Source organism: Loxodonta africana, chromosome 15 (assembly GCF_030014295.1).
Source record: "Loxodonta africana isolate mLoxAfr1 chromosome 15, mLoxAfr1.hap2, whole genome shotgun sequence".
NCBI lineage: Eukaryota > Metazoa > Chordata > Mammalia > Proboscidea > Elephantidae > Loxodonta > Loxodonta africana.
In genome coordinates this window covers 4,211,951-4,237,840 of record NC_087356.1, presented here as the reverse complement: position 1 = coordinate 4,237,840, position 25,890 = coordinate 4,211,951, and the positions used below count along the sequence as shown (strand labels likewise).

Here is a 25,890-nt window from a genome sequence, read left to right as displayed (position 1 = left end):
TGTGATTTTCCTATGTGTTGTGAATTCTGTCTTTATGATGTTGATGAAATGGGATTAGCAGCAGTTACGTTAATGAGGCAAGACTCGATGTACAAGACTGGATTGTGTCTTGAGCCAATCTCTTTTGAGATATAAAAAAGAGAAGCGAGCAGAGAGACGTAGGGACTTCACACCACCAAGAAACAAGAGCTGGGAGTGAGCGCGTCCTTTGAACCCAGGGTCCCTGTGCTGAGAAGTTCCTAGTCCAGGGGAAGATTGATGACAAGGACCTTCCTCTAGAGCTGCCAGAGAAAGCATTCCGCTGGAGGTGACACCCTGTATTTGGACTTCTAGCCTTTTAGACTGAGAGAGAAAAAACTGCTGTTTGGTAAAGCCATCCACTTGTGATATTTCTGTTACAGCAGCACTAGATGACTAAGACACATGGGGAGCCCTGGTGGTGCTGTGGTTAATAACCAAAATGTAGGCAGTTCGAATACCCCAGCTGCTCCTTGGAAACCCTATGGGACAGTTCTACTCTGTCCTATAGGGTCACTATGATTCAGAATCGACTCGATGGCAGTGGGTTTTGGTACTACACATGGAGTTTTCCAGTTTCATCTTTCTTATTAAGTGGATCCTTGCATTCTGTGGGGATATCATGTGTACTTTGGAAAGTGTTTGTCTGTAATACAGTTTAACAGCATAAGTCCAGCCACATGTACACTGGAAGGTTTTACCACAACCCTCAGCTTATTTTTTCAGGACTTATTCTGTATCATATGAATTGTTACAATTATTATAATTTTGCTTCTTGTTTTAGCATGCAAATTTCATATAGTACTGTTTAACAGGAAGAAAAAAGCCTAAGAAAATAGGCTGTCAGGGCTTTGGGGGACATTCTTTAGTTGGATTACAGTAGAATTTCACTACATTTTCAAATGTTATTGTTGGATTTACTGTGCCATTCTTTAGGCAGTTTTACCAGATGCATGCTGAATGTGGGGTTATTGGTCAAGATCCTGGCACAACCCTGCATGGTGTACAGAATGTTTGTCTTTGTGATCCAGAACAGATCTCTGACCAAAAGCTGGATCAGCTTTTATAGTAGTACCACACTACCTCCTTGCTGCCTTGCTCCCATGGCCCAAGGAAGCAGTGTGGCACCCCTCGTAGCTTTTAGGAAACTCAGAGTGCCCAATGTCAGCGCACTCACAGCTACTACTCCTATTAGTCTATATCTGCTCTCCTGATTATGATTTGTCTTTTTTTTTTATGACTACTTTTAATATAGTCTATCTTTACTTTTTATTTACTGTATGTTTCTAGGTGTAATTTTGTTTTTATTTGCTTTTCTTGGGTTTGTAAGGCTTTTTCAATTTGTTTGTGGATATTTTTCAGCAGTTTTGGAAAACTCACAGCTGCTTTCTCTTCAAGTATTACACCTGCCCCTTTCCCTTTGGAAAAGGGAATCAATATATTTAGACCTTCTTGCTATATAGCCACTGTCTTTTAACCTTCTCTTTTGCGTTTTTATCCTTTTCCTGCTCTATACATTATTCTGGATTTTTTTCCTGACCTTTCTTCTTGTTCACTAATTTCCTCTTCAGCTATGTCCAGTCTACTGTTGAATCCATCAGTTGAATTAATTTTGGTTTTCACATTTCTTGAATTTACATTTGATTTTTTAAACAGTTGAGGTCTCTTGAGAAATTGTCAGTATTCTCTTTTATCTTCTTAGACATAGTATAGTTATTTTTAAGTTCTGTGTCTGATAACGCCATTGTCTTTATTTTATATGGTGCTGTTTTCATTAAGTGCTCCCCATGGGTCTGCTTTTGTTATCTGCTGTTTCTCTTATTTTTCAATTAGGTGGTATCTTGTATGTACCTGGTTGTTTTTGGTTGAGTATGGAATATTGAGTATGAAAAATTATAGAAATCACTTGATGCCAAGAAGTTATTTTCCTTCACAGAGGATATAAATTTTTTCTGTGGAATGACTAGAGGCACTATCAAAACAGGGCCACTTTAATACAATTTTAAGAATTGGTGAGATAATTCAGCACTGGGCTTAAGTCTTTCAGTTTAGCTATTCAGTGTCCCAACCAAGTGTATGTGTGTATCGGGTGGGGGCAAGAGGGGATGGTTACCAAAGGTTCCACCCCGTTATGGTACAATTGGACTTCAGATTTTGTCCTTTAGCTTCTTAAGACTGTCAGAATTGCTACTTAGCTGTCCAGCCTCTTATCTACTTCTGCCTGAATCGGCAGATTCCTTAAGGAGAAAAATAACACCCAAATTCCAGACTCACCTCTCAGGGTTGCTTCCTCCTCTCAACTCTTTGCCAGACAATTCTTCACTGCTTACTTGACTATCTGCTGCCAATCTCCCCTCCCCAGTTTTTCTAGTTTGTTCTCATTAAAAGTGCTGAATTGAATAGTCTTAAGTGAAACAATAATCCCCTGTTTTTAGTCATCTTAGAATTCACTTTTGTGTGTCTAGGTGTGGGTTTTTCATTATTTGTTATTTTGGCACTCTGTGGACTCTATCAATGTGAGTATTTTCATACATTTTTTCTAATTCTAGAAAATTGATATTATTTCTTCCAGTAATCCAGTTTCTCTATTTTTATGTCTGTTATTACGGATTTATATTATGTTGTTGTTGTTAGGTGCCGTCGAGTTGGTTCCGACTCATAGCGACCCCCTTTGTACCACAGAACAAAACATTGCCTGGTCCTGCACCATCCTTACAATTGTTGTTATGCTTGAGCCCATTGTTGAAGCCACTGTGTCAATCCATCTCGTTGAGGGTCTTCCTCTTTTCTGCTGACCCTGTACTTTACCAAGCATGATGTCCTTCTCCAGGGACTGATCCCTCCTGACAACATGTCCAAAGTATGTAAGATACAGTCTCACCATCCTTGCTTCTAAGGAGCATTCTGGTGGTGCTTCTTCCAAGACAGATTTGTTCATTCTTTTGGCAGTCCACGGTATATTCAATATCCTACTCCAACATCACAATTCAAAGGCGGCAAATTCATTGGACTCCCTTATTCATTGTCTAGCTTTCACATGCATATGATGTGATTGAAAATACCATGGCTTGGGCCAGACACACCTTAGTCTTCAAGGTGACATCTTTGCTTTTCAACACTTTAAAGAGGTCCTTTGCAGCATATTTGCCCAATGTGATGCGTCTTTTAATTCCTTGACTGCTGCTTCCATGGGTGTTGATTGTGGATCCAAGTAAAATGAAACCCTTGACAACCTCAGTGTTTTCTCTGCTTATTGTGATGTTGCTCATTGGTCCAGCTGTGACGATTTTTGTTTTCTTTATGGTGAGGTGCAATCCATACTGAAGGCTGTGGTCTTTGATCTTTAGTTTAAGGGTTTTAATTCCTCTTCACTTTCAGCAAGCAAGGTTGTGTCATCTGCATAATGCAGGTTGTTAATGAGTCTTCCTCCAATCCTGATGCCCTGTTCTTCTTCATATAGTCCGGCTTCTCGGATTATATTATGTAGACATTGGTATTTCTACCTCTATACACCATACCTGTTAGCTGCCGCCTTCTTCTTTTTTAAAATTTTATTAAGGTATAATTGACATACAGTAAACTACACAGATTTAAAATGTACAACATATAAACTTTGTCACGTGTATACACCCATGAAATTACCCTCCCAATCAATATTATTAACACATCTGTCACTCCCAGAAGTTTTCTTGTGCCCATTTATGATCCCTTTTCCCCACCTGCTCTCACGCATAACCCCGTTTCAGGATATCTGGTCTTCCATATTGCCAGAAATTGAAGTTTGTTTACTTGCTTATTGACTCTGAACTCCAGGAGAGCAGGGCCCATGCCACCTAGTGCCTGGCACATACCAGACACTTCAGAAATGTTTTTGGAATGAATGAAATGCCATCCATTACTGCTTTATTTATAATAATGAGAAACTGGAATGAACCTAAGCATGTATTAATATCAGAGTAGTTAAATAAATGGTTATATTTACTTAAAAGTAAATAGCTGTATTTACTGGTAGAATATTTTTCAGCCACAAAATAATAGTTTGGAGGTCTGTATGATAAGACTGAGAAATATTAAAGACTAAGTGTTAAGTGAAAAAAATCAGAAGGATTCTATTTTAAATTTATAGTATGATAAAAATATGCAGAAGAAAAAAAAATACTGAATAGTTGATGCCAAAATGCTAACAGTAGGTTATGTTGGGGTGGTGAATTGAGGACCCTTTTTCCCCCCTATATTTTCCAAACTTCCTATAATGTGGTTTTATAATGAAAACATTACAAAGAAAAAAATGTTTATTACTGTGCTTGCAAGTTTTTTTTTAGATTTAAATACACTGAAAAATCAGCAAAACATAAAAATTCCAGAATTAGTTTTATTATTAAAATGTTTGCAGACTTTTATATGAAAACACAGAAAAAGATCTCTCTGATACTCAGCGGCACCTTGCTAAGAAAAAATATGAGCTACAACTTACTCAGGAGAAGATTATGTGTTTGGATGAAAAAATTGGTGAGTTTGTTTTCCTGATACATATTTATTTTAATATGGTTGAAAAATGTTTTCTTCTCTTCAGTTGTGACATAGATAAACTTAGAAATAGGCCCTAAAATTAAAGTTTTTGAATCAAGCATCTTCTTTGGTATCTTCAATAGTGAAACATTTTACTTAGATTTAGGACCATAAATGCTTAGATATCACTTCAAATTGTCCAGTGAAGAAATAACTAAGTGAAGCAGCAAACTTTGTAAATTTTGATGATCACTTTTAAATTTACAATTTTTTTGTATATTTTGGATTGTCAGTAGCTCTTTTAATGAAACATAATAGATATATGTTAATTTTAGTGAAATATGTACATATATTGGCTATATCTATGATATTAGTTGGTTTTATAGAGTAAGTTATTTTTATGAAGTCTCATATTTGTTTCTTACCAGATAAAAATGATCTCTATGAAAATATGATCATAACTTAATCTTCTTGTAACCAGAATGCTGTATTTTGGTCAGGGCTATAAAAAAGCCTGTTAAAAACTGAGGAAATATTTTTAACATTTGCCATAAATGGCATGAACAACTAGGTGGGTGGTGGTGTTATTTACCGAGATAGGAAATACGGAAAGAGAAATATAAAAGGAGACTAGGGAGCGAGAACTCATATTTGAATATTTTAAACCTAAGTGAAGATGGTAAGCAATGGATACATATGTTTGGATCTCAGAAGAGAAATCTAAGCTGAAGATATACTTTTGGGACACATCAGCATATAAATGATACTTAGAAACCATAAAATCACCTAGGAGGAATACAGAGAATGAGGAGAAGAGGGTCCAGGACTGAGTAGAAGAAGCAGCTTTAAAAGTATGAAGAAAACCCAGAAGCGAGTGTTATCATGGAAGCCAAGAAAGCAGACTTTTAAAGAGGAGGGTTTGCTCAGTTGTCAGATATGTTTCAGAAGGGAAATAACATGAGGATAAAAAAAAAAATCTTTGATTTGGCAAACTGGAGGTTTTTGTTAACACTGGCAAAAACGTCTGAATGGAGTGTGGAGGTGGAATATAGAGTAGGATGAGGAATGAGTGGGCAGTGAGCAAGTAGAGACAGGAAAGAGCAGAAAAGTCTCTCAAGAAGTTTGGCTATTAAGGGTAACAGAAAAATGGGGCAGTAGCTTACGTGAGATGTGAGCTTCTGGATTTCTTTTTTAAGCTAGAAGATACGGCTAATGGGGATAAACTAAGACATCAGGATACCCAAACATGGGGGCTGCCCTAAAGGCAGTACTGCCTGGAAAAGGGACGTGATGTATTCTCAGGTGTTATGTAGATCATGCTCCTGACATACGGCAGGTGGTGTCACCTCCTTTAGCACTGCCCTGGTTAGCCCTCAGAAGCCATCAATCAGCGGGGGCTGACCCAGCGGCTTGGGCTAACAGAGATCCTCCTGGAGAGCTCTGGGCCAGTGGTTCTCAGACCTTGGTGTGTGCCCAGATCGCCTGGAGAGCTCATGCAGCTTGCTGGAGCCAGCCTGGTTGGAGTAAAACAGGGCCAGGGCTTTTGTGTCTTTGCCAAGTTCCCCAGGTGATTCTGATACCCTAGAACCACTGCTGTAGACCAGTGGTTCTCAGACGCCCTTCCCAGAATGGCACGGGGAAGGGGAGGCCGTGCTTGTTGAAACACAGATTGCTGGCCCACCCCCAGAATTCCTGATTCAGCAGGTCTGGGGTGGGACCTGAGAATTTGCATCTCTAACAAGTTTCCCAGGTAATACTCATGGTGCTGGTTGAGGCAGGACACTTTGAAAACCACTGTACTGTACATGATACTGGTTTGCCAGAGTTCCCAAAATTGGAATCAGACTTCCTTGGATGATTTTTTTAAAGGAATTTTTACAATATTACTTTAGAGAAATCAGAATGTTAGAAGACATTTGACTGTGAAGGTGACTTAATTGAATATTTTTTTTATTAAAAAAAATGTTATTAAGATGTATTAATTACCGATTTTACATAGAGCAGTGATTCTATTCCGGGGGGTGGCGGATAAAGGGCAAAAAGGCCAGGCGAGGTTTTTATATTCCACCTACCTCATCCACACTCCTCTTCTCCCCCACACTTAACTTGACTTTGAAAACTCGTGATACAAAGTTTTCTTTTGTTATTCTAATTCAAATGTATTAATAATGCTTTTAAATTTATGAGTCATTTAGGATTTCATGATTCATCTTAGTTTTTGGTAACTAATAAGGAAATCATTTTTATTTGGGACACAGTACTCTTATTTTTAGTTGTTGAATATAGAAGAACTTACTTTGAGAAGTATTTCAATTTTCTTGAACTGGGAAACATTTTTTTATCTTGATTAAAACAATGCCTTTATGATTACATATTTAGATAATTTTACAAGGCAAAACATTGCCCAGCGAGAAGAAATTAGCATTCTTGGTGCAACACTCAATGACCTGGCTAAAGAAAAGGAATGCCTGCAAGCATGTTTGGATAAAAAATCTGAGAATATTGCATCCCTCGGAGAGAGTTTGGCAATGAAAGTATGTTCTGAGAACTGTGGTTTTAAAAGAAATGTTTGAACTTGAATCTGAATAAAATAATAGCAGTTTCTCTCCAAGATTTCTAGAGAGCCGAAACTTTGCAGTCTGATTTTGAAACATTTTAAGATACTTAAGATAGTCTTTGAAAGTGTGCAAATACACTAACTAGGCTAATATTTTTAAGTTGATTTTTCTGTTGTCAGTCTGTGATTAACATTCACTGACAATTGATTCAAGTATCAAAATGTGAAGCATGACAACAAAGTAATGAGACTGATTCATTTTAACAAAAAAGTCAGGACTTTATATTTCCAGGTAGTCACCTGGGGAGGCAGTATGTGTATTCTACTAGAACTGCCTTTGTAATTGTGTTCAGAATTCAGGGTACATTTTTATGTCACACTCAGCCTTTGCCAGGAGATCATATGGAACTGATGGATAAAGCTGGATCGTGATCTCCATCCCATATTTTTTGTTATTGGAAAAAAAAAAAAGTCTAAAAGGCAGAGATAGCCATCCTCTTGTCTAGCTCTTAAACCGATTCTGAAGATAACTTCTAAACTTTGCTACAAAAGTCTTCTCCAAAGGCGGCATCCTTGGAGTAAGATCTTCTCCCCATCTAAGGGAACCAGTTCATTCATTGATTCAGTCATTCGTTTGCGTTATTAGAAATGGAGGGTGAGCGAACCTTCCTTCTAAAAGCATAAGGGGGGAGATAAAATAAAGACGCTGTTACGATATAATGTGTTAAGTGCCGTAGTCATGTAGTCACAATGTATTATTGTAGTTTAGCAGATAGGTACCTTATTCCTCTGGGGGCCTGAGCTAGGAGAGGAGGAAGATCTGGGAAACCCTGCAGGATAATTTACAGTGTTTCTGGAGAATCTTGCTTTCAAGATAAATTCTATTAATAAAACTAAGTGCTTTTTAGGATTATAAGCCATATTTCAAGCTAAACCAAGTGATGAGTTTCAAAAGCACTGCAAGTTCAATTAGCTTTTCAGAATTCATTTTAAAATGTCTTAAATTATATTTCAAAAACGTGTTAACATTCCATTTTCAGTAATATTTTCTGTTTGGGTTTTTCCTCCAGCGATTTGTACTTCTTAAAGAGGTTTCACTTTTTGAGCTCTTTGAGCTGTTTTGTTCATGGATGCTTTGACGATACCCCAACATATGTTACTGCCAGATGTGAGATCTGCTTCATTCCATCAGAAAGCAGAATGAGCTACTAGAGCTGAAAACCCCCTGGAGAGGTTTTTACATGAATACGGGAAGATAACGTACACACACATACACAATTGTGTCTCTAAAGAGACAAGGATAAAACTTCTTGGAAAATATAGGCTGGGTTTTTCATCACATTACTTGGTTATAAAGATTTGAAAATTCACAGAGCAAGGTGAATCCTAGGTATGAGTTAGTGAAGGGATACTTTTCCTACTTTATAAAGAGTTGATGTTGGGTCTGAGTAGCGGGCTGTGTTCAGTTAGTCCAGGCTGAGTGAGAATTTTGCAGGGAGGAGGCTTGGCGGTGCTGTTGATGGCATTAAGGGATTCACACCCACTTCGGCCTTGACTGGCTCCAGAATTCTGCTCCCTCCCCACTACCGTAGAAGATGGGCTTATCAGTGGTTTATTGTTTATCCCTTTGCTCTAGGCCCAGTGCCTACCTTCCCATTAGCTCACACCTAAACATTATTGACAGCTTTTCTATCATAAGCAATTCTATTGCAGCAGCTTTGTGAAGATGCTATTGATAGCTAATAAAAATTATATACTTACTTGACCAAAGTCATAATTCTTAAGAGCTAAATTTAGTTGTACATGGTCTCTTTCCCTGAGTTCTCTTAAATGAAGATGCGAGAGAGTGAATCAGTCCTCGTCCCAGTAGAGAACATTTCAGTGCTAAACCACTGGTTTGCCTCTAAAAACCAGTGGTTGGGGTTCTTTTGGTCCTGGGTGACTGCACAAAATACTTTTTCCCAAAGTATGTGTTGTACTGATCTCGTATCAGTATACCTAAGTGTAGCCTTTACTTTAATGAGAAGAATCTCTTTTTACCCAAAGTGTAGAAGAGAATAGGGCATAAATGTTTAAAAACAAATGGCATTCAAAAGGAAGGGAAAATTTATTTTTCTTTGTTCACTTTTAACAGAAATAACAGTTTAAGGTAATTTTTTATTTAATACTTATATTACTTTTCAAGGAAAAGACCATTTCAGGCATGAAGAATATCATTGCTGAGATGGAACAGGCATCAAGGTAAATCATTCATTCAGCAAGTATTTGAGCACTAATTAGGGGCAAAGTACTATGTAGGGGCAGAGATAGTGAGAAACAAGGGATTTACTGGTAAAAGAATAAGTGAACAATTACAATGCACAATAATAACGCTCTAATGTTGGAAGGAGGCCTACAGTAAGAAGAGATGGTGTTTGCCAAGTAGAGAGTGGAGGTGTGGTCATTGCAGGTGGAAAGAATAGCATGAATGAAAGAAGCACAGATCAGGTTAAAGAGCAGGTGAATGTTGCTGGAACCCAAGCAGAAGTGATGTGGGGAGAGTCTAAACAGGCAGGCAGAGGCCTGTACTATAGACAAGTGAGTTTTGATTTCATTCTCTGGGTGATGAGAAATCACTGAAGAATTTGAAGCAGATTTTTGTGTTAAAGATTATCCAGGCCGAGGAGGTGGTGAGAGACGGGGGTTATAAGAGGAAGGGCAAGAGGGAGAGAAATTTAGGAAAATGCCAGGTTTCTGTCCAGGGATGAGTACTAGACATGATGAAAGTGTGAGGGGAAAGATGATTTTACTTCTGAATTTGGAGAGCCTCTGAGACCTTTCTATAAGGGTTTCTAGTAAGCAGTTAAATATGAGAGTCTGTAGAGTAACGAAAAGTTCTGCTGGTGATAATGATTTTGGAGTTATCTGGGTATCGATGGGGTTAGGAGCCATGGATACGGATGTGGCCTGTCTGAGAGAAGGGGTAGAGTGAAAACAATCAGGAGACTAAGGATTAAGCCTGAGAAACACCAGTATTTAAGAGGGCAGAGAAGGAGGAACCTGCAAAAGTAGACCACGTCATAGCAGTTAGAGGGAGGAGAAAGGCCTTCCTCTCCTTCAGTGTCAGGAGTTTTGAAACACTTAGCAAGTCGTTGACTGTTGTGAATATTTAGCATCCTCTCTCATAGTGAAATGTTGGCAACAGAGAGAAACTCTAATTCACTGTCTTTTGCAGTATTTATTCCTACAAATTTAAATATATTTAAAACCTCTTCGAATGTTTTCATGTTAACTGTCCATCTTCTGTCTTGTGAGAGTTGTTATTGTGTTTCAGTAAAATGTCTCTTCTCATGTACTGTTTGATTTGTGGAATAGACAGTCTACTGAAGCCCTAATTATGTGTGAACAAGACATTTCCAGGATGCGTCGACAGTTGGATGAAACAAATGACGAGCTGGCTCAGATTGCCAGGGAAAGAGATATCCTGGCTCATGAGAATGACAACCTCCAAGAACAGTTTTCTAAAGCTAAACAAGAAAACCAGGTATGCTCTTTCCTAGAATCTTTGTCTCCAAGAAAAAAATATATGTAATTCTTCTGAGGCACAGCCTTCATTTCAGTTTGTAGAAAAAGCTCAGGAATTAGAACAGTCGTTTTTTTTTTTAACCTTTGCAGCAAAGAATACTCCGTAATTTCCAGATGAAATTTACGGTCACGGAGTGTTGAATATTAAAGAAAAGAGAGAACGGGGTACATGAGATTTGTATTTGACTGTAAAAAGGACGCCGAAGGATAAATATTTGAATATGTGAGCAAATGAGGATGAAAACATTTGGACGCTTTTGAGAAAGGGGTAGATGCATTTGATGTTGTTAGTTGCTGTTGAGTGAGTTCCAACTCAGGGCGACTCCGTGTGTGCAGAGTAGAACTGCTTCGTAGGGTTTTCAAGACTGTGACTTTCTGGAAGCAGATCGCCAGGCCTGTCTTCTGGGGCACCTCTGGGTGGGCTTGAACTGCCAGCCTTTTGGCCAGTAGTCAAGTGCCTGCCCATTTGAGCCTCCCAGGACTCCTAGATACATTTAATAGACTCAGTCTCACTCTGTTTAAGTATTGATGTATTGACTCTGCCACATTTTTTGGTCCTTTCTAGTGCTGTAATTTTTTTTTTTTTAACAAAAGTTTCTTTTACAATTACTCCCTCTCTAAACAATATATTTCAGCTTTACCCACAGTTCTCATTTCCAGTATCATTATTTTAACTTGAACATTAAAAAATTTAATTTGGAAGCTTCTCTCTATCCCCCCTATTTTTTAATCCAAATAATTTTCCCCACTTTGATACCATTCTCAATGCTAAATTTGCATCCTAAAATTCATAAAGTTTACATCATAAGATTTAAAAAGTTAAATATTTTTAATTTAAATGAACCATTACAAAGATGCAACATTAATTATAAAAAAAAACAAATGAACTGAGATGGTAAAGTGCTTTATTTAAAAGTTAACGAATAATGAGATCCTGGAAGAGAAAAAGGACCTTACACAGAAACAAAGGGAATTTGAAAAAAATAGAGACTTTAGTTAGTAATATGACAATGTTGGCTCATTAGCTGTGATAAACATTCATAGCAGGGGGAACTCAGGGTGGAGTATATGGGAACTCTTGGTACTGTCTTTACAACTTTTCTGTAAATCTAAAACTATTGTAAAATAAAAGCATGATTTAAAGAAAGTTAACGAATAGCAATAAAAACCAAATGGTGCAGATTTACAGCATCTGCCTTTTCGTGTTCTGCTTACAGCAACAACTAATAGGCTAAAGGTAGCTAGAACACTCTCACATTTTTACCACCCAGACTTAGCCATGGCTAGTATTTTGGTTTTTTAAAACTGATTTTTAATACTTTTTTAAAATTTTTATGCTGATTTTTTACGTACACTTTTTTATGCTGGGATAAAACCACATGCTGTATCATGGTTTTTGTCTACATGAGGACTTGGTAGAGTAGAATATTTAAGATTCACGTGGGTTTGAATCTCACTTCCTGGCTGTGTGATTAAATAGTTTAGCTTCTTTGAACCTTAGTTCATCATTTGTAAAAATGAAGAGTAAATGAGAGTATGTCTGTAAATCATTTAACGTAATGACCAGCATAAAAAAAACCCAAACCCAGTGCCATCGAGTCCATTCCGACTCATAGTGACCCTATAGGACGGGTAGAACTGCCCCAAAGAGTTTCCAAAGAGCGCCTGGCGAATTCAAACTGCCAACCCTTTGGTTAGCAGCCGTAGCACTTAACCACTATGCCACCAGGGTTTCCGATGACCAGCATATCACTCAATAAATATCTTATAGCTACTGTTAGCTCAATGCAATATCGTCAGCATTTTCCTTAAAACTTAAAACATGGTCCAGTGTGTGTTTTTACCTTGTTTGGCTCACAGACCCAGAGGGAGAAGAGGGGTCCCACCTGCAGACCGCAGGTTAAGAACCCATATTGTAGAAGATTTGTAACAGAAACCTTGAGAAATTTCATCCTTGAGCCCACAGTTTTTAACAAATTGGGATTTTGAGGTATATTTAGTGTTTTATCTTGATTTTTTCACTTAGTATAAGTTAACATTTTCCTGTTCTCTTAAGTTATTCTGAACATTTCTCATAGATGCATAATATTCTGTGTTTATACCACTCTGCAGGTATATTGTTATTACTGCATCACCCACTTCATGTGCATATTTCCAATTAGTCACTACAACAATTAATGCCTTAGGAATATTTTAAAATTAAATTTTACTAGTTTTCATTTAAAATTGGACCAAAGCTTATGAGATTTTTAATTTTAAAAACCTTTTTAAATGAACATTTTCAAGTATAATGAGTCCCCATGAATCCGTCTCCCACCTTCAGCAGTGACAACTTTCTGGTCTCCCTTGTTTTTATGTGATATCCGGCCATGAATTGGCTTTTTGAAAATTTGCATTTCCTCCAACAGTCTATGGAAACGCCCATTCCTTGCCATCACTGAGTAGTTGTAATCTCTGCTAGTTTGATAAGCAGAAAGTATTTCATGGTTTAAAGTGGCATTTCTCTGGTTACCAGTAAGGTGGCTTTTGCTGAGCATTGTCCCTTTGTGCTTCCTTTTTGCGAATTGTCCCTTTTTGTCCTTTGCCCATTTACCGTTTGGGCTCTTGTGTTTTCTGTTTTTACCAGAAGTTTTGAAATACTTAGTTTTATTAGTTATATTGGTCTTATATATTAAGCATATTAACTTTTATTTATCATATTTGTCGCAAATATTTATGATGTTTTCGACATACAGGAACTTTTACTTTTTTATAGTGAAATCTAGCTGTCTTTTTCTCTTAGGCATTGTCCAAAAAATTGAATGATACTCATAATGAACTAAGTGACATAAAACAGAAGGTCCAAGATACTAATTTGGAGGTTAGCAAGCTGAAGAATATATTAAAGGCTGAAGTATGTATATATTTTTTCCTTTTTGCTCATAATCATGGTATTTACCGAAGAGTTCTCACTAGAGTTAAGTTCGTAATCAGTTACACCCATGGGGCAGGTGAATCAGATAATGCATAGTATGTCTTAGCACTGACAGTGGTCGATTAGATATGTAGAATGTCAGCAATGTCCAGAAAGGTGACTCAGGAATCTGCCCACTTGTTGCTATTCAGCCACCCCAGACAAGCAGGATCCCCCACGTAGACAAACGAGAAAAGGGCCCGAATCTTCTTGGGTTCTCTTACACTTGAAAATGGGGGAGCTTTCAATTCCAGACCTACGACCAAAGAGGCTCCAGTTGATGGTGTGGCAGATTAGAATGGGCCACCCTCCTGTGGGGGCCAGAGGGCAGATGACTCCCCTCTGTACTTCTTTGTTAGCAACTGTTTGCCCAGCCACGTGTGTGGCATCAGAGGATTCCGGATAAACGTGGGTACAAACGTGGCAACTCTGGAATAGACAGACAGCTTGACCAAGGATATTGGGTATGGCCATTAGGTAAAATATTATCTAAAATAGTACAGCTGAGTTGATTATTATAATAGGTAGCAAAATTTTTCCCCAAACTGTTTTCCATATTTTATTTAACATATCATTTCATATCAGTCTACAAAAGTTTACTTTGAGCATTTGTTTAAAGTATGCATATAGGATTATTAGGGGCTTTGGGAAAAAGAGACTCTAAGAACTCCTAAATTGCAACCCTTACTTTCGGGCACCAAGGCAACGGCCTCATATAGGCAAAGCAGGTGGCTTCCTGCACGTCTTGACTTTAAGGTGTCAGCAATGTGATATCGTGAATGGATAGAGGCTTTGGAGCCAGCAAGGCCTGGTTCCTCCTCTCACTGTGGCTTACGCAGGCGACTCAGCCTCTCTGAGTCTCAGTCTTCACGTGTAATTGGGAAGAATGTCCAAGTAAATGAGATATGATATTCAAAACACCTAGTACAGTCAACCATCTAAATCTGTTCTGGGACAGGACAGAACATAAATAAATTAATACCCGGAACATCATGTAACGTAGTAAGCTTTCAGCCAGTTGGAGGCACTTCATCTTTCCCCCTGGTCAGTCCTGTTACGTGAAATTCCACCAGGAGGGAATGGGGCTTTCATAGATCACACACCAAGCTCCTCTCAGCATTTAGTGTCCTAGTGTGAGTTCATTTATGAGATTGCATTTCACAACAGTACTAAGTGGATCTAGCCCCTCTCCCTCCCCTGAAAGCGTGAACCACAAGTCTGTTTTGGTATAGAGAGGCAGTCAGAAAGTGTGGGGTGCTTCATTCATTCATTCATCCAGTAATCAGTGTGCTAGGTTCTGAGGTGACAGAGAGGAAAACTGAGAGGAGACAGAATGGCACCCCAGGCAGTGGGAATAGCATCAGCAAAGGTTTGAGAGAAAACAGTCTGCCCTGGAGCTGGGGTAGGCTGTGAAGGTGGGTGATAATGGAGAGGTAAGGAGGACCTACCTGAATGCGTTTCAGGAAGCTTCGTTAGGACCTAGGCATGGAAGTTAGTTAAGATTCACCTTTTAGAAAGATCATTCTGGAGATGTTGGGAAGAATAACCAGACGGGTAAAAAAAAATAAGGACGGAGAGCAATTAGGAGAGACTGTAGCCATAATTCAGGCAAGAACTGCAAAGGATTCCAGCTGAGGCAGCTAGGAGCTTTGCCTTGCAGTGAGCCCTTTGACAGACTAGAGGGAGCTGTGGGGTACAGGGGTGAGGGTGGTATAATAAAGAATGTCACCAATGTCTAGAATGGTGACTTAAGGATCTGAGTCACTGACCCTGAAAGAGGAGATTGGACAATATTCAAGAACAATTTCACTTTCTTTATAATTTTGCCCATCTCTGGTTCCACTCTGCTCTGGGAAGATACAAAATAGGGCAAACTATGGTTTCCAGGTACGAGAGGGAGGGGAACTGGATGGTTGAAGGGCAGGGGAACTGGATGGTTGAAGGGCAGGGGTTGCTTGATAGCAGCCTTTGTGTGCATTGCCTAGCCAAAAACCTAAACTTAATATTTAAAAAATGGTTGCTGTCTTCAAGGAATCCAAGGTGTTATCGGGAAGACAGCACACCCACACCTAATACATAAAACTGTAGGGCAGCTTTAAGTCAATGATCTGGACAGTAAGTACTAAAAAAAAAAAAAAAAAGTACTACAGAGGGCTAAAGAGGGGAAGGATTGACCTGGTAAAATTCAGTTTATGTATACCGTACCAGGCACCTCGCCAAGTACACACTCTGTACAGAACTGTGGTTTTTAGTATAAGGGAAAGCACACCAGATTCCTACTTGAACATTTAGTCTATCTGAATTTTGAAAGCCAGTCCTGCAGGATGTTAACTTGTTGACTTGGCAGATGGTCCACATTAGCCAAGGCGCAGTCAGACCACAAGGTGGCAGGAGTTCCTGAGTTTCACCCAGTCTTTTAGGATGAACTCATTGTGTTTTGAGGATTGAATCTGGTTTGAAAGGTTTACAGGGTGAGGCGTTGTTTACTGTAATTTGGTCATTTTATTTAGCCCAGGCTTTCTGCTGGGAAAATGCACTGTTTATTAACAGGTAGAAGGGGAAAAAAAAGATCTAGCGCATTTTAAATTAATTGCTAAAATTATAACTGATGTTTTTAAAATGAGTTGGCCATGTCACACTGCTAAAATGTGTTTTAAAAGTCTTATAATGATTACTCAGTGTAGTATGTTTTTTTGTTGAGCTGAAATTTTTCTTCTAGAAATAAAGTCCTGCTTCAGTCAGTCTGCTCATGACAAGGCTTTTAAGGTTTAAAAAATCTGGTTCTATGTTGTATGCGCATTATAACTACATGAATGTGTATTTACGAATAGTGTTTATTGGCATGTTGTTGTTGTTCTTAGGTGCTGTCGAGTCGGTTCCGACTCATAGTGACCCTGTGCACAACAGAACGAACCACTGCCTGGTCCTGCACCATCCTTACAATCGTTGCTATGCTTGAGCTCGTTGTTACAGCCACTGTGTCAGTCCACCTCATTGAGGGTCTTCCTCTTTTCTGCTGACCCTACACCTTTACTGGGATAGGGTTGATATTTTACTTCTGAACAATTTCAGGAAAGTTACTAGAATGGTGGGCAAAAGTGAATCATAGAGTTGTTCACGATGAAGAAAATTATGACTGAGTTAATAAATGAAAGGCAGGCAGAAACCAGACAGGAAATGTGCCAAACCAAGAAAATGATCAGAAATTGACACTTAAGACAGCAAACAGGCAGAAGGTCTGTAGCCAGTATAACCCAGAAACCCAGCCAGGAGCGAAGGAATATCCAGGTACAAAAGGCCAGGCCACCAGAAGCCAGGGACCGGACTAGCAGTCTGTAAGCAGACACGGGAAAGGAGGCAATGAGGGATCTTTTCACTTCTTCCTGTTTGGACAAAAGCAAACATAAGAACGTGTTCACCCATGACCTGAAGGTAAGCATAATTAATTTTACTTGAGGGGTGAGTGTGACGTGAGCCAGGACAGACCCGTGATCCCACTCCCCTTTGTTAGTTACTGGACACTCAGGTTTCTAACCTAGGACTACAGATAGGGCTCCTCGAGGCTGTGTTACAAATATCCCTAGTGGCAATAAATCCCAGTGACTTAGAAACCAGTGTGTAATTTGTATCACATGTCGCACACTTAAAAACGTTTGAAGTGATGCCTGAGATTTGCTTTTTAGGAATCTGAGAACCGGCAAATGATGGAACAGCTCCGAAAGGCCAACGAAGATGCTGAAACCTGGGAAAATAAGGCCCGTCAGACAGAGGCAGATAACAACACCCTCAAACTGGAGCTTATCACTGCAGAGGCCGAGGGCAACAGACTGAAAGAAAAAGTCGATTCCCTCAACAGAGAGGTCGAACAAGTAAGTCTGGGCAGAGGTAGGAAATGCTGCTAGTAGATTCTGCACCACATTAAAAGAGTTTTGTTTGCTTTTCCATAAACTAAATATATAAACGAGCATGCATTTCCACTCTGGTTGTCTTCTCATCTGTTATCTACCCTACAACCAGAATAATTTTCAGCTTTTTTTTAAATTAGGAACTATTTCAAACATACAGAAAAAGTGGTAACACATACACAAGCAGACACCCGTGCCCACCTCCCAGATTTAAGGAGGCTAACGGTTTGCTGTATTTGCTTCAAATATTTCTTTATTTAAGGGAACAAAACATTTACAGGTACAGCTCCTCATCCTTTTTATTCTTTCCCCCCAATAGTTGGTGCGTATAACTCCTTTGCGTATGTTTACGCTTCTGCATATCTACTGTTCATAAGGAAACCCTGGTGGCACAGTGGTTAAGAGCTCAGCTGCTAATCAAAAGGTCAGCAGTTCGAATCCACCAGCTGCTCCTTGGAAACCCTACGGGGGCAGTTCTACTCTGTCCTACAGGGTTGCTATGAATTTGAATCCAACTTGATGGCCATGGGTTTTTTGGGTTTGCCATCCAGAAATCATGTACAGTTTTGTTTGTGTGCTTTACGTTTGTATTTAAGTGATAACATGCTGTAGATATCTATTTGCAACTTGGCTTTTTGGCTAAACATTATAATTTTGAGATTTATCTATATCAATGCATATAATACTACTTCACCTATTTTAACAGCTGCATTTATTAATCATATAAATATTTTCTTTTTTAATAATTACCGTGTTAAAGGAAATTTAAATGGTTTTCACTCTTTTCTGTAATAAAATGCTGCAACAGACATTCTTTGACATCTGTGGTTGTATGTGTGTTTTCTAGCTGTATGCCTGGACGTGGAACATTCCTGGATATGTACGGCTTCGCCTCTTTCTAAGTAGTCGGACTGATTTACTCTTCCACCAGAAATCGTGGCATTATCATTTTCTCTGTTACTCACCAATACTTGGTATTATCTGACTTAATTTTTTTCCATAGTTCTTGATTTGTTTCCCTGGTTACTAGTGAAGTTGAGCGTCTTTTCCTGTTTCTTGGCTGTTGGGAATTCCTCTTCTGTGAATTTTGTCTTTGTAAACTGTGCCCATTTTTCTATTGGGTTGCTTTTTCTTATTGATTTATTGGAATTCTGTATATATTCTTGATAATGATCCTTTTAAAGATATTATAGTTGTCTTTTCCCTGTATTTGGCTTGTATGGTTTATGCTTTCAGGTGTTCTTTAAGAAACTTTCATTATCTCAAGGTCTGAAAGATATTTTCTTCTTAAAGTCTGAAAGTATGTGAAATTTTGCCCTTTGCATTTACATCTTTAATCTGAGATTGATTTTTTATATAATTTGGTGTTAGGGGTGTAATTTTGTATTTTTGTGTATGGATATTCATCATCCTTTCTTCAGTTAATTCTACATTTTTATGTACAAAAAAAAGCTTCCATAAACTCTGCTCCATTGGTCTATTTTTCTCTTTTAGCTACTATAATTTTACATTAAATCTTGACACCTGAGAGGTTAACATTCTCCAAATTTATTTTGCATACTTGGACCTTATTAAACTCTCTGAAATGAATTTTAGCATCAGCTTGTCACAGTCCATGACTTTTTATCCTTCTTATTTTATATTCATCTAAGACTACGAATTCTTTTCTGATTATTTATTTGGCAACATCCCACAAGTTTTGAGGTTATGCTTTCATTGGCTTTTTTTTTTTTTTTTTAATTGTGCTTTAGGTGAAAGTTTATAGCTTGTTAATTTCTCATATAAAAATTTATACACTCACTGGGTTTATTGTTATGTGACCCTAGTTGCTCTCCCTGTAATGTGACAGCACACTCCCCCTTCCTACCCCGGGTTTCCTGTGTCCATTCAACCAGTTCCTCTCCCTTCCTGCCTTTTTATCCTGCCTCCAGACAGGAGCCGCCCTTTTGGTCTCGTGTATCTGCTTGAACTAAGAAGCACACTCTTCATGAGTATTATTTCATGTTTTCTAGTCCAGTCTACTCTTGGTCTGAAGAGTGGGCTTCAGGAATGCTTTTAGTTCTGGGTTAACAGAGCATCCGGGGACCGTGGCTTCGGGGCTTCCTCCAGCCTCAGTCAGACCATTAAGCCTGGTCTTTTTATATGAATTTGAGTTCTGTTCCCTACTGCCATTCACTTTTAAATATCATCCAATTACATTGTGATTTCTTTTTGATCACTAAAATTTGTTTAAAAAGTCCAGTGGGTAGGGGGTTTGAGGTAATTCTTCTGTGTTTTTTTTTTAACCCACTACTCGTCTGTCAGTTTGTCACACTGTGGTGGCTTGCATGTTGCTGTGATTTTGGAGGCTATGCCACTGTTATGTCAAATACCAGCAGAGTCACCCACGGTGGACAGTTTTCAGTGGAGCTTCCAGACTAAGACAAACTACCCCTAGAGGTATTGGCAATATACTTCTAAAAAAAATTGGCCAGTGAAAACCTTATGACTAGCTTTGGAACATTGATATAGTGCCGAGATGAGCCCCTCAGGTTGGAAGGCAATATGTCTGGGGAAGAGCTGTCTCTTCAAAGCAGAGTCGACCTTAATGATGTGGATGGAGTAAAGCTTTTGAGGCCTTCATTTGCTGATGTGGCATGACTTAAAATGGGAAGAAGCAGCTGCAAACATCCATTAATAATCAGAACGTGCAGTATACAAAGTATGAATCTAAGAAAATTGGAAGTCACTCAAAAATGAAATGGAATGCTTAAGGATTGATATTGTAGGCATTAGTGAGCTGAAATGGACTAGTATTCACTGTTTTGAATCAGACAATTATACAGTCTACGGGGAATGACAAATTGAAGAGGAATGTCTTCACTTTCACTGTTGAAAAGATATATTCTGAAGTATACAACACTGTCAGTGATAGGATAATATCCATATGCCTACAAGGAAGACCAGTGAATATGACTATTATTGAAATTTATGCACTAACCACTAAGGCCAAAGATAAAGAAATTGAAGATTTTTACCAACTTCTGCAGTCTGAAATTCATCAAACACGCAGCCAAGATGCATTGATAATTATTGGTGGTTGGAATGCAAAAGTTGGAAACAAAGAAGTTGGAAAGTATTGCCTTGGTGATAGAAACAATGCTGGAGATCGCATGACAGAATTTTGTAAGACTAACGGCTTATTCATTGCAAATACCTTTCTTCAGTAACATAAGTGGCATATATGTGGACCTCGCCAGATGGAATACACAGAAAATTAAATCGACTACATCTGTGGAAAGAAACAATGGGGAATCTCAATATCATCAGTCAGAACAAGGCCAGGGCCAGACTGTGGAACAGACCATCAATTGCTCATAAGGAAGTTCACGCTGAAGCTGAAGAAAATTAAAACAAATCCACAAGAACCAAAGTACAGCTTGAGTATATCCCATCTTAATTTAGAAACCATCTCAAGAATAGATTCATGCATTGAACACTAATGACTGAAGACCAGATGAGTTGTGGAATGACATCAAGGACATTATACATGAAGAAAGCAAAAGGTCATTAAAAGACAAGAAAGAAAGAAAAGACCAAAAGGGATGTCGGTAAGAGACTCTGAAGCTTGTCTTGAATTTAGAGTAGGTAAAGTGAATGGAAGAAACTATGAAGTAAAAGACCCAAACAGAATATTTCAAAGGGCAGCTTGAGAAGACAAAGTAAAGTATTAGAATGTGCAAAGACCTGGAGTTAGAAACGCAGAAGGGAAGAACACACTCAGCATTTTTCAAGCTGAAAGAACTAAAGAAAAAATTCAGGTCTCGAGTTGCAATATTGAAGGATTCTACGGGTGAGATACTGAATGACACAGAAAACATCAAAAGAAGATGGGAGGAATACACAGAGTCACTGTACCAAAAAGAATTGGCCGATGATCAACCATTTCAGGAGGTAGCATATGATCAAGAACTGATGGTACTGAAGGAAGAAGTTCAAGCTGCACAGAAGGCATTGGCAAAAAACAAGGCTTCAGGAATTAACAAAATATACATTGAGATGTTTCAGCAAACAGATACAATGCTGGAGGTGCTCACTCGTCCATGCCAATAAATTTGGAAGACAGATGCCTGGTTAACTGACTAGAAGAGATCCATATTTGTTTCCATTCCAAATAAAAGTGATCCAACAGAATGTGGAAATTATTGAACAATATCGTTAATATCACATGCAAGTAAAATTTTGCTGAAGATCATTCAGAAATGGTTGCAGCAATATGTTGAGTGGAAACTGCCAGAAATTTCAAGCTGGATTCAGAAGAGGACACTGAATGAGGGATATCATTGCTGATATCTGGTGGATCTTGGCTGAGAGCACAGACTACCAGAAAGATGTTTACCTGTGTTTTATTGACTATGCAAAGGCATTTCACTGTGTGGATTCTAACAAGTTATAGATAACATTGGGAAGAATGCGAATTCCAGAAAAATTGTGCTCATGAAGAACTTGTACATAGACCAAGAGGCAGTCGTTCAAACAGAACGAGGGGATACTGGGTGGTTTAAAATCAGGAAAGGTGTGCATCAGGGTTGTATCCTTTCACCGTACTTATTCAATCTGTATGCTGAGCAAATAATCTGAGAAGCTGGACTACATGAAGAATGTGGCATCAGGATTGGAAGAAGGCTCATTAACAACCTGTAATAGGCACATGACAATCTGTTTGCTGAAAGCGAGAAAAACTTGAAGCACTTGATGAAAATCAAAGAGTACAGCCTTCAGTATGAATTACACCTGAACATAAAGAAAACAAAAATCCTCACAACTGGACCAATAAGCAACATCATGATAAACGGAGAAAATTTTGAAGTTGTCAAGGATTTCATTTTATTTGGATCCACAACCAACGCCCATGGAAGCAGCAGTCAAGAAATCAAATGATGTATTGCATCGGGTAAATCTGCTGCAAAAGACCTCTTTAAAGTGTTAAAAAGCAAAGCTGTCACCTTGAGGACTAAGGTGCACCTGACCCAAGCCGTGAATGAGGAAGACTGAAGAAGAATTGATGCATTTGAATTATGATGTTGGCAAAGAATATTGAATATACCATAGACTGCCAGAAGAACAAACAGATCTGTCTTGGCAGAAGTACAACCAGAATCCTCCTTAGAAGTGAGAATGGTGAGACTTGGCCTCACATACTTTAGACATATTATCAGGAGGGACCAGTCCCTGGAGAAGGACATCATGCTTGGCAAAGTGGAGAGTCAGCCAAAAAGAGAAAGACCCTCAACCAGATGGATTGACACAGTGGCTACAACAGTGGGCTCAAGCATAGCAATGATTGTGAGGTTACTATGAGTCCAAACCAACTAGAGGGCACCTAACAATAACCTGTGTGAGTGTGTGTGTGCGCGCGCGTGTGTGTGTGTGTATATATAGAGAGCCCTGGTGGCTCAGTATTTAATTGCTCAGCTGCTAACCAAAAGGTCGGCAATTTGAATCTTCAGGCCGCTCCTTGGAAACCCAATTGGACAGTTCTACTCTGTCTTATAGGGTTGCTATGAGTTAGAATAGACTTGATGGCAATGGGTTTGGTTTTTTTGGGTGTATATGTGTGGTGGTTTATGTGTGTATGTGTATGTGTGTCAGTGTATGCTTAATTTATGCTTACCCATAGCCCTTTCCCCCTAGAGGAATTGGTAGGTGCTGGAGCGTTATCAGTCCCCATTTTATGGTAGTAAGATTGATAATAAAAAATAAGTGTTGTGAGTCAAACAAGAGATAACATTTTGTCTTTAACAACAGGTTTATACTATGGAATAATTAAAATTCTGGCAGATATGATCAGAACTGTAGAACAAATGTATATATCTCAACTAGTTTTGAGGGTAGAGGCTTTTAAGTGGGATAATGCTTTTTCCTAAGTATATTAAAAAGAATAACCAGTTGACCACCTGCTCCAATTTATAGAAATTTGAGGACTGAATTGCTCTTTCCTGGAGTTTTTGGTACCCACTGTTACCACCTATGTCATCTACAAATCTTTATAGCCTGAGTGTACTATCATTAAAAGATTTGTCCTACTTTGTTTTTCATATTGTAATTTTGTTCAAGTTTACATACATGTATAAAATAATAACCTTGCTTTTGCAGCACTTAAACGCAGAAAGGTCTTACAAGTCACAGATTTCTACATTACATAAGTCTGTTGTGAAGATGGAAGAGGAACTTCAGAAGGTTCAGTTTGAAAAAGTGTCTGCCCTTGCAGATTTGTCTTCCACGAGGGAACTCTGTATTAAACTCGACTCAAGCAAAGAACTTCTTAATCGGCAGCTAGTTGCTAAAGATCAAGAAATCGAAATGGTATGTAATACATTTTTAAAGGATCCTTTTGAAATTGCTTATTAAGCTGTAAATTACTCCAATTTTAAAGTAGCAAAAATTTTATAAAATATTACATCAAACCATGTTTTCCAACTTTTGATTTTATTTTTTAAAGCCCAAACAGTAATTTATGATAACTGTGTTCCAAACAATTCAAGACACAGCAGAAGTTCTTCCTTTAATATGTCGTTTGCATTTACTTTTAGCCGGAAGAATTATAAAACGCATTGACACAGCATTCAGTACAGAACTACGAGCTTGTCTGTGCAACTAAATTACAACTTTAATGATAGTCTTTTAAACTAAATTTGTGTTTTTTAGTAACTGACTGGGTCATTTTAAACTGTAGTTCAGTTAATCGTATCTACTGCATGGCTGACGTTGTGCTTGCCACTGGAAATACCATGTTCAAAAGATACAGACCCTGTCAAGGGCCCCCCGTGTCGACATAGAAATAATTTTGGGTGACTGTTACACGAAAGCGTAGTATTAGGAGAGGGAGTTCCTGTTTGGCCTAAAGGTATCAGGGGAGAGTTCACAAGGAGGTGCTACTGAGCTCAGATGGGAAGATGAATTCCATTCAGAGGTAGCAACAGCATAGGCAGTGGTAGGGAGGTATAAGAAAGGATGGATTCTTGAGTAAATCGTAAATAACGCAATGGATAATGCAGCATGAATGGAAGAAAGTGGCTGGAGTTGAGTCTGGAGAGGCGGAGCCCAGATCGTAAGGGGGTATGTATGGAAGTTGCACAGTGTAACTGAAGTATCAGCAAATTTGGGGCGTGTTTACGTTTGTCATTACTCAGCCCTTTTGAGCTTCTTATTTTGTTAGGAGAACATGATGTACTAGAGAATCACATGTTTTGTCAGTTTTTGTAAGAACCCACTGTTAATATTTCGATGAAGTAATCCATACCATAGTTCTCAGACTTTTCCTTAAATCTGTGTTTCTTTATTTCGGCGAGAACTTTTTAATGATGAAAGTAACTCATAAATAGATGCTCACTATAAAAATTCAAACAATACTTCTTAATTCTTTTCTTTAAAAACATTTTTTACTCCGTGTTTTCAGATTGGAAAAGTAATGCATGCCGCTAAAACAATTGAAGTAATACAAAGATGAAATACCAGAAAATATCATCACAGAACTTACTAAAATAATAATATACCATCACCAAGTCTATTCCAATAATCCTTCTTAAATTTTAAAATCATTACCCTTAGCAGCAGGAGTATTATATAAATCTTGATGATGATTTATACCCTTTGAAATATTTTGAGTATGATTAGCCCCAAGTTTTGTAGCTCTAATTGTAATCAGTTGCTTCCTGTTCTCCTAGTTCTTTAAACTACTGCCGATATTAATTTTTTGTCTTGTAATTTAGTTCTTTATGTGTGTATCTTTCTTCCCACAGTAAATTGTAATCTCAAGTGCAAAGATCATTTTATTTATCTTTGTATTTCTTCAGTTGTGCTACACATGTAGGGAACACTTAAATATTTTTTTCTTTTAAATTAAACTTTTGATTTTGAGATAATTGTAGATTCACGTGCAATTGCAAGAAATAATACAGGGAAGCCTCATGTATCCTTGCCCTGCTTTCCCCCAATGGTAACATTTTGCAGAGCTATAGTACAATACCACAACCAGGTTCTTAATATTGGTACAGGAAAAATACAAAGTATTTCCATAAGCAGATTCCTCAATTGGCTTTTTGTAGCTCTGTCCATTTTCCTTCTATCCCTAACCCCTTCTTAATCCCAGGCAAACACTAATCTCCTCTCCATTTCTGTAATTCTGTCATCTCAAGAATGTTATGTGAATGAGATCATATAATATGTTTGGGATTGGCCCTTTTCATTCAGTGTAATTCTCTGGAGACTTATCCAGGTTCCTTTTCATTGCTGAGTAGTATTCCATGCTATTGGTATATCATAGTTTGTTTAATCATTCATCCGTTGAAGATACCTGGGTTGGTTTCAGTTTTTGGATATTACAAATAAAACTACTATAAATA

At 38.3% G+C, this 25,890-nt stretch overlaps 1 protein-coding gene across 4 annotated transcripts in view; it reads left to right on the top strand.

Moving 5' to 3' along the window:
- Positions 1–25,890, top strand: part of TSGA10 (testis specific 10) — a 139,099-nt gene that overhangs the window by 60,860 nt on the left and 52,349 nt on the right. For all 4 annotated transcript variants that reach the window (XM_023552546.2, XM_023552547.2, XM_064268448.1 and 1 more), the window contains 7 exons: positions 4,412–4,527; positions 6,907–7,061; positions 9,270–9,325; positions 10,439–10,607; positions 13,431–13,541; positions 17,285–17,470; positions 23,642–23,851. In XM_023552546.2, coding sequence (XP_023408314.1) covers positions 4,412–4,527; positions 6,907–7,061; positions 9,270–9,325; positions 10,439–10,607; positions 13,431–13,541; positions 17,285–17,470; positions 23,642–23,851 — 1,003 coding nt within the window. The remainder of the gene's footprint in view (positions 1–4,411; positions 4,528–6,906; positions 7,062–9,269; positions 9,326–10,438; positions 10,608–13,430; positions 13,542–17,284; positions 17,471–23,641; positions 23,852–25,890) is intronic.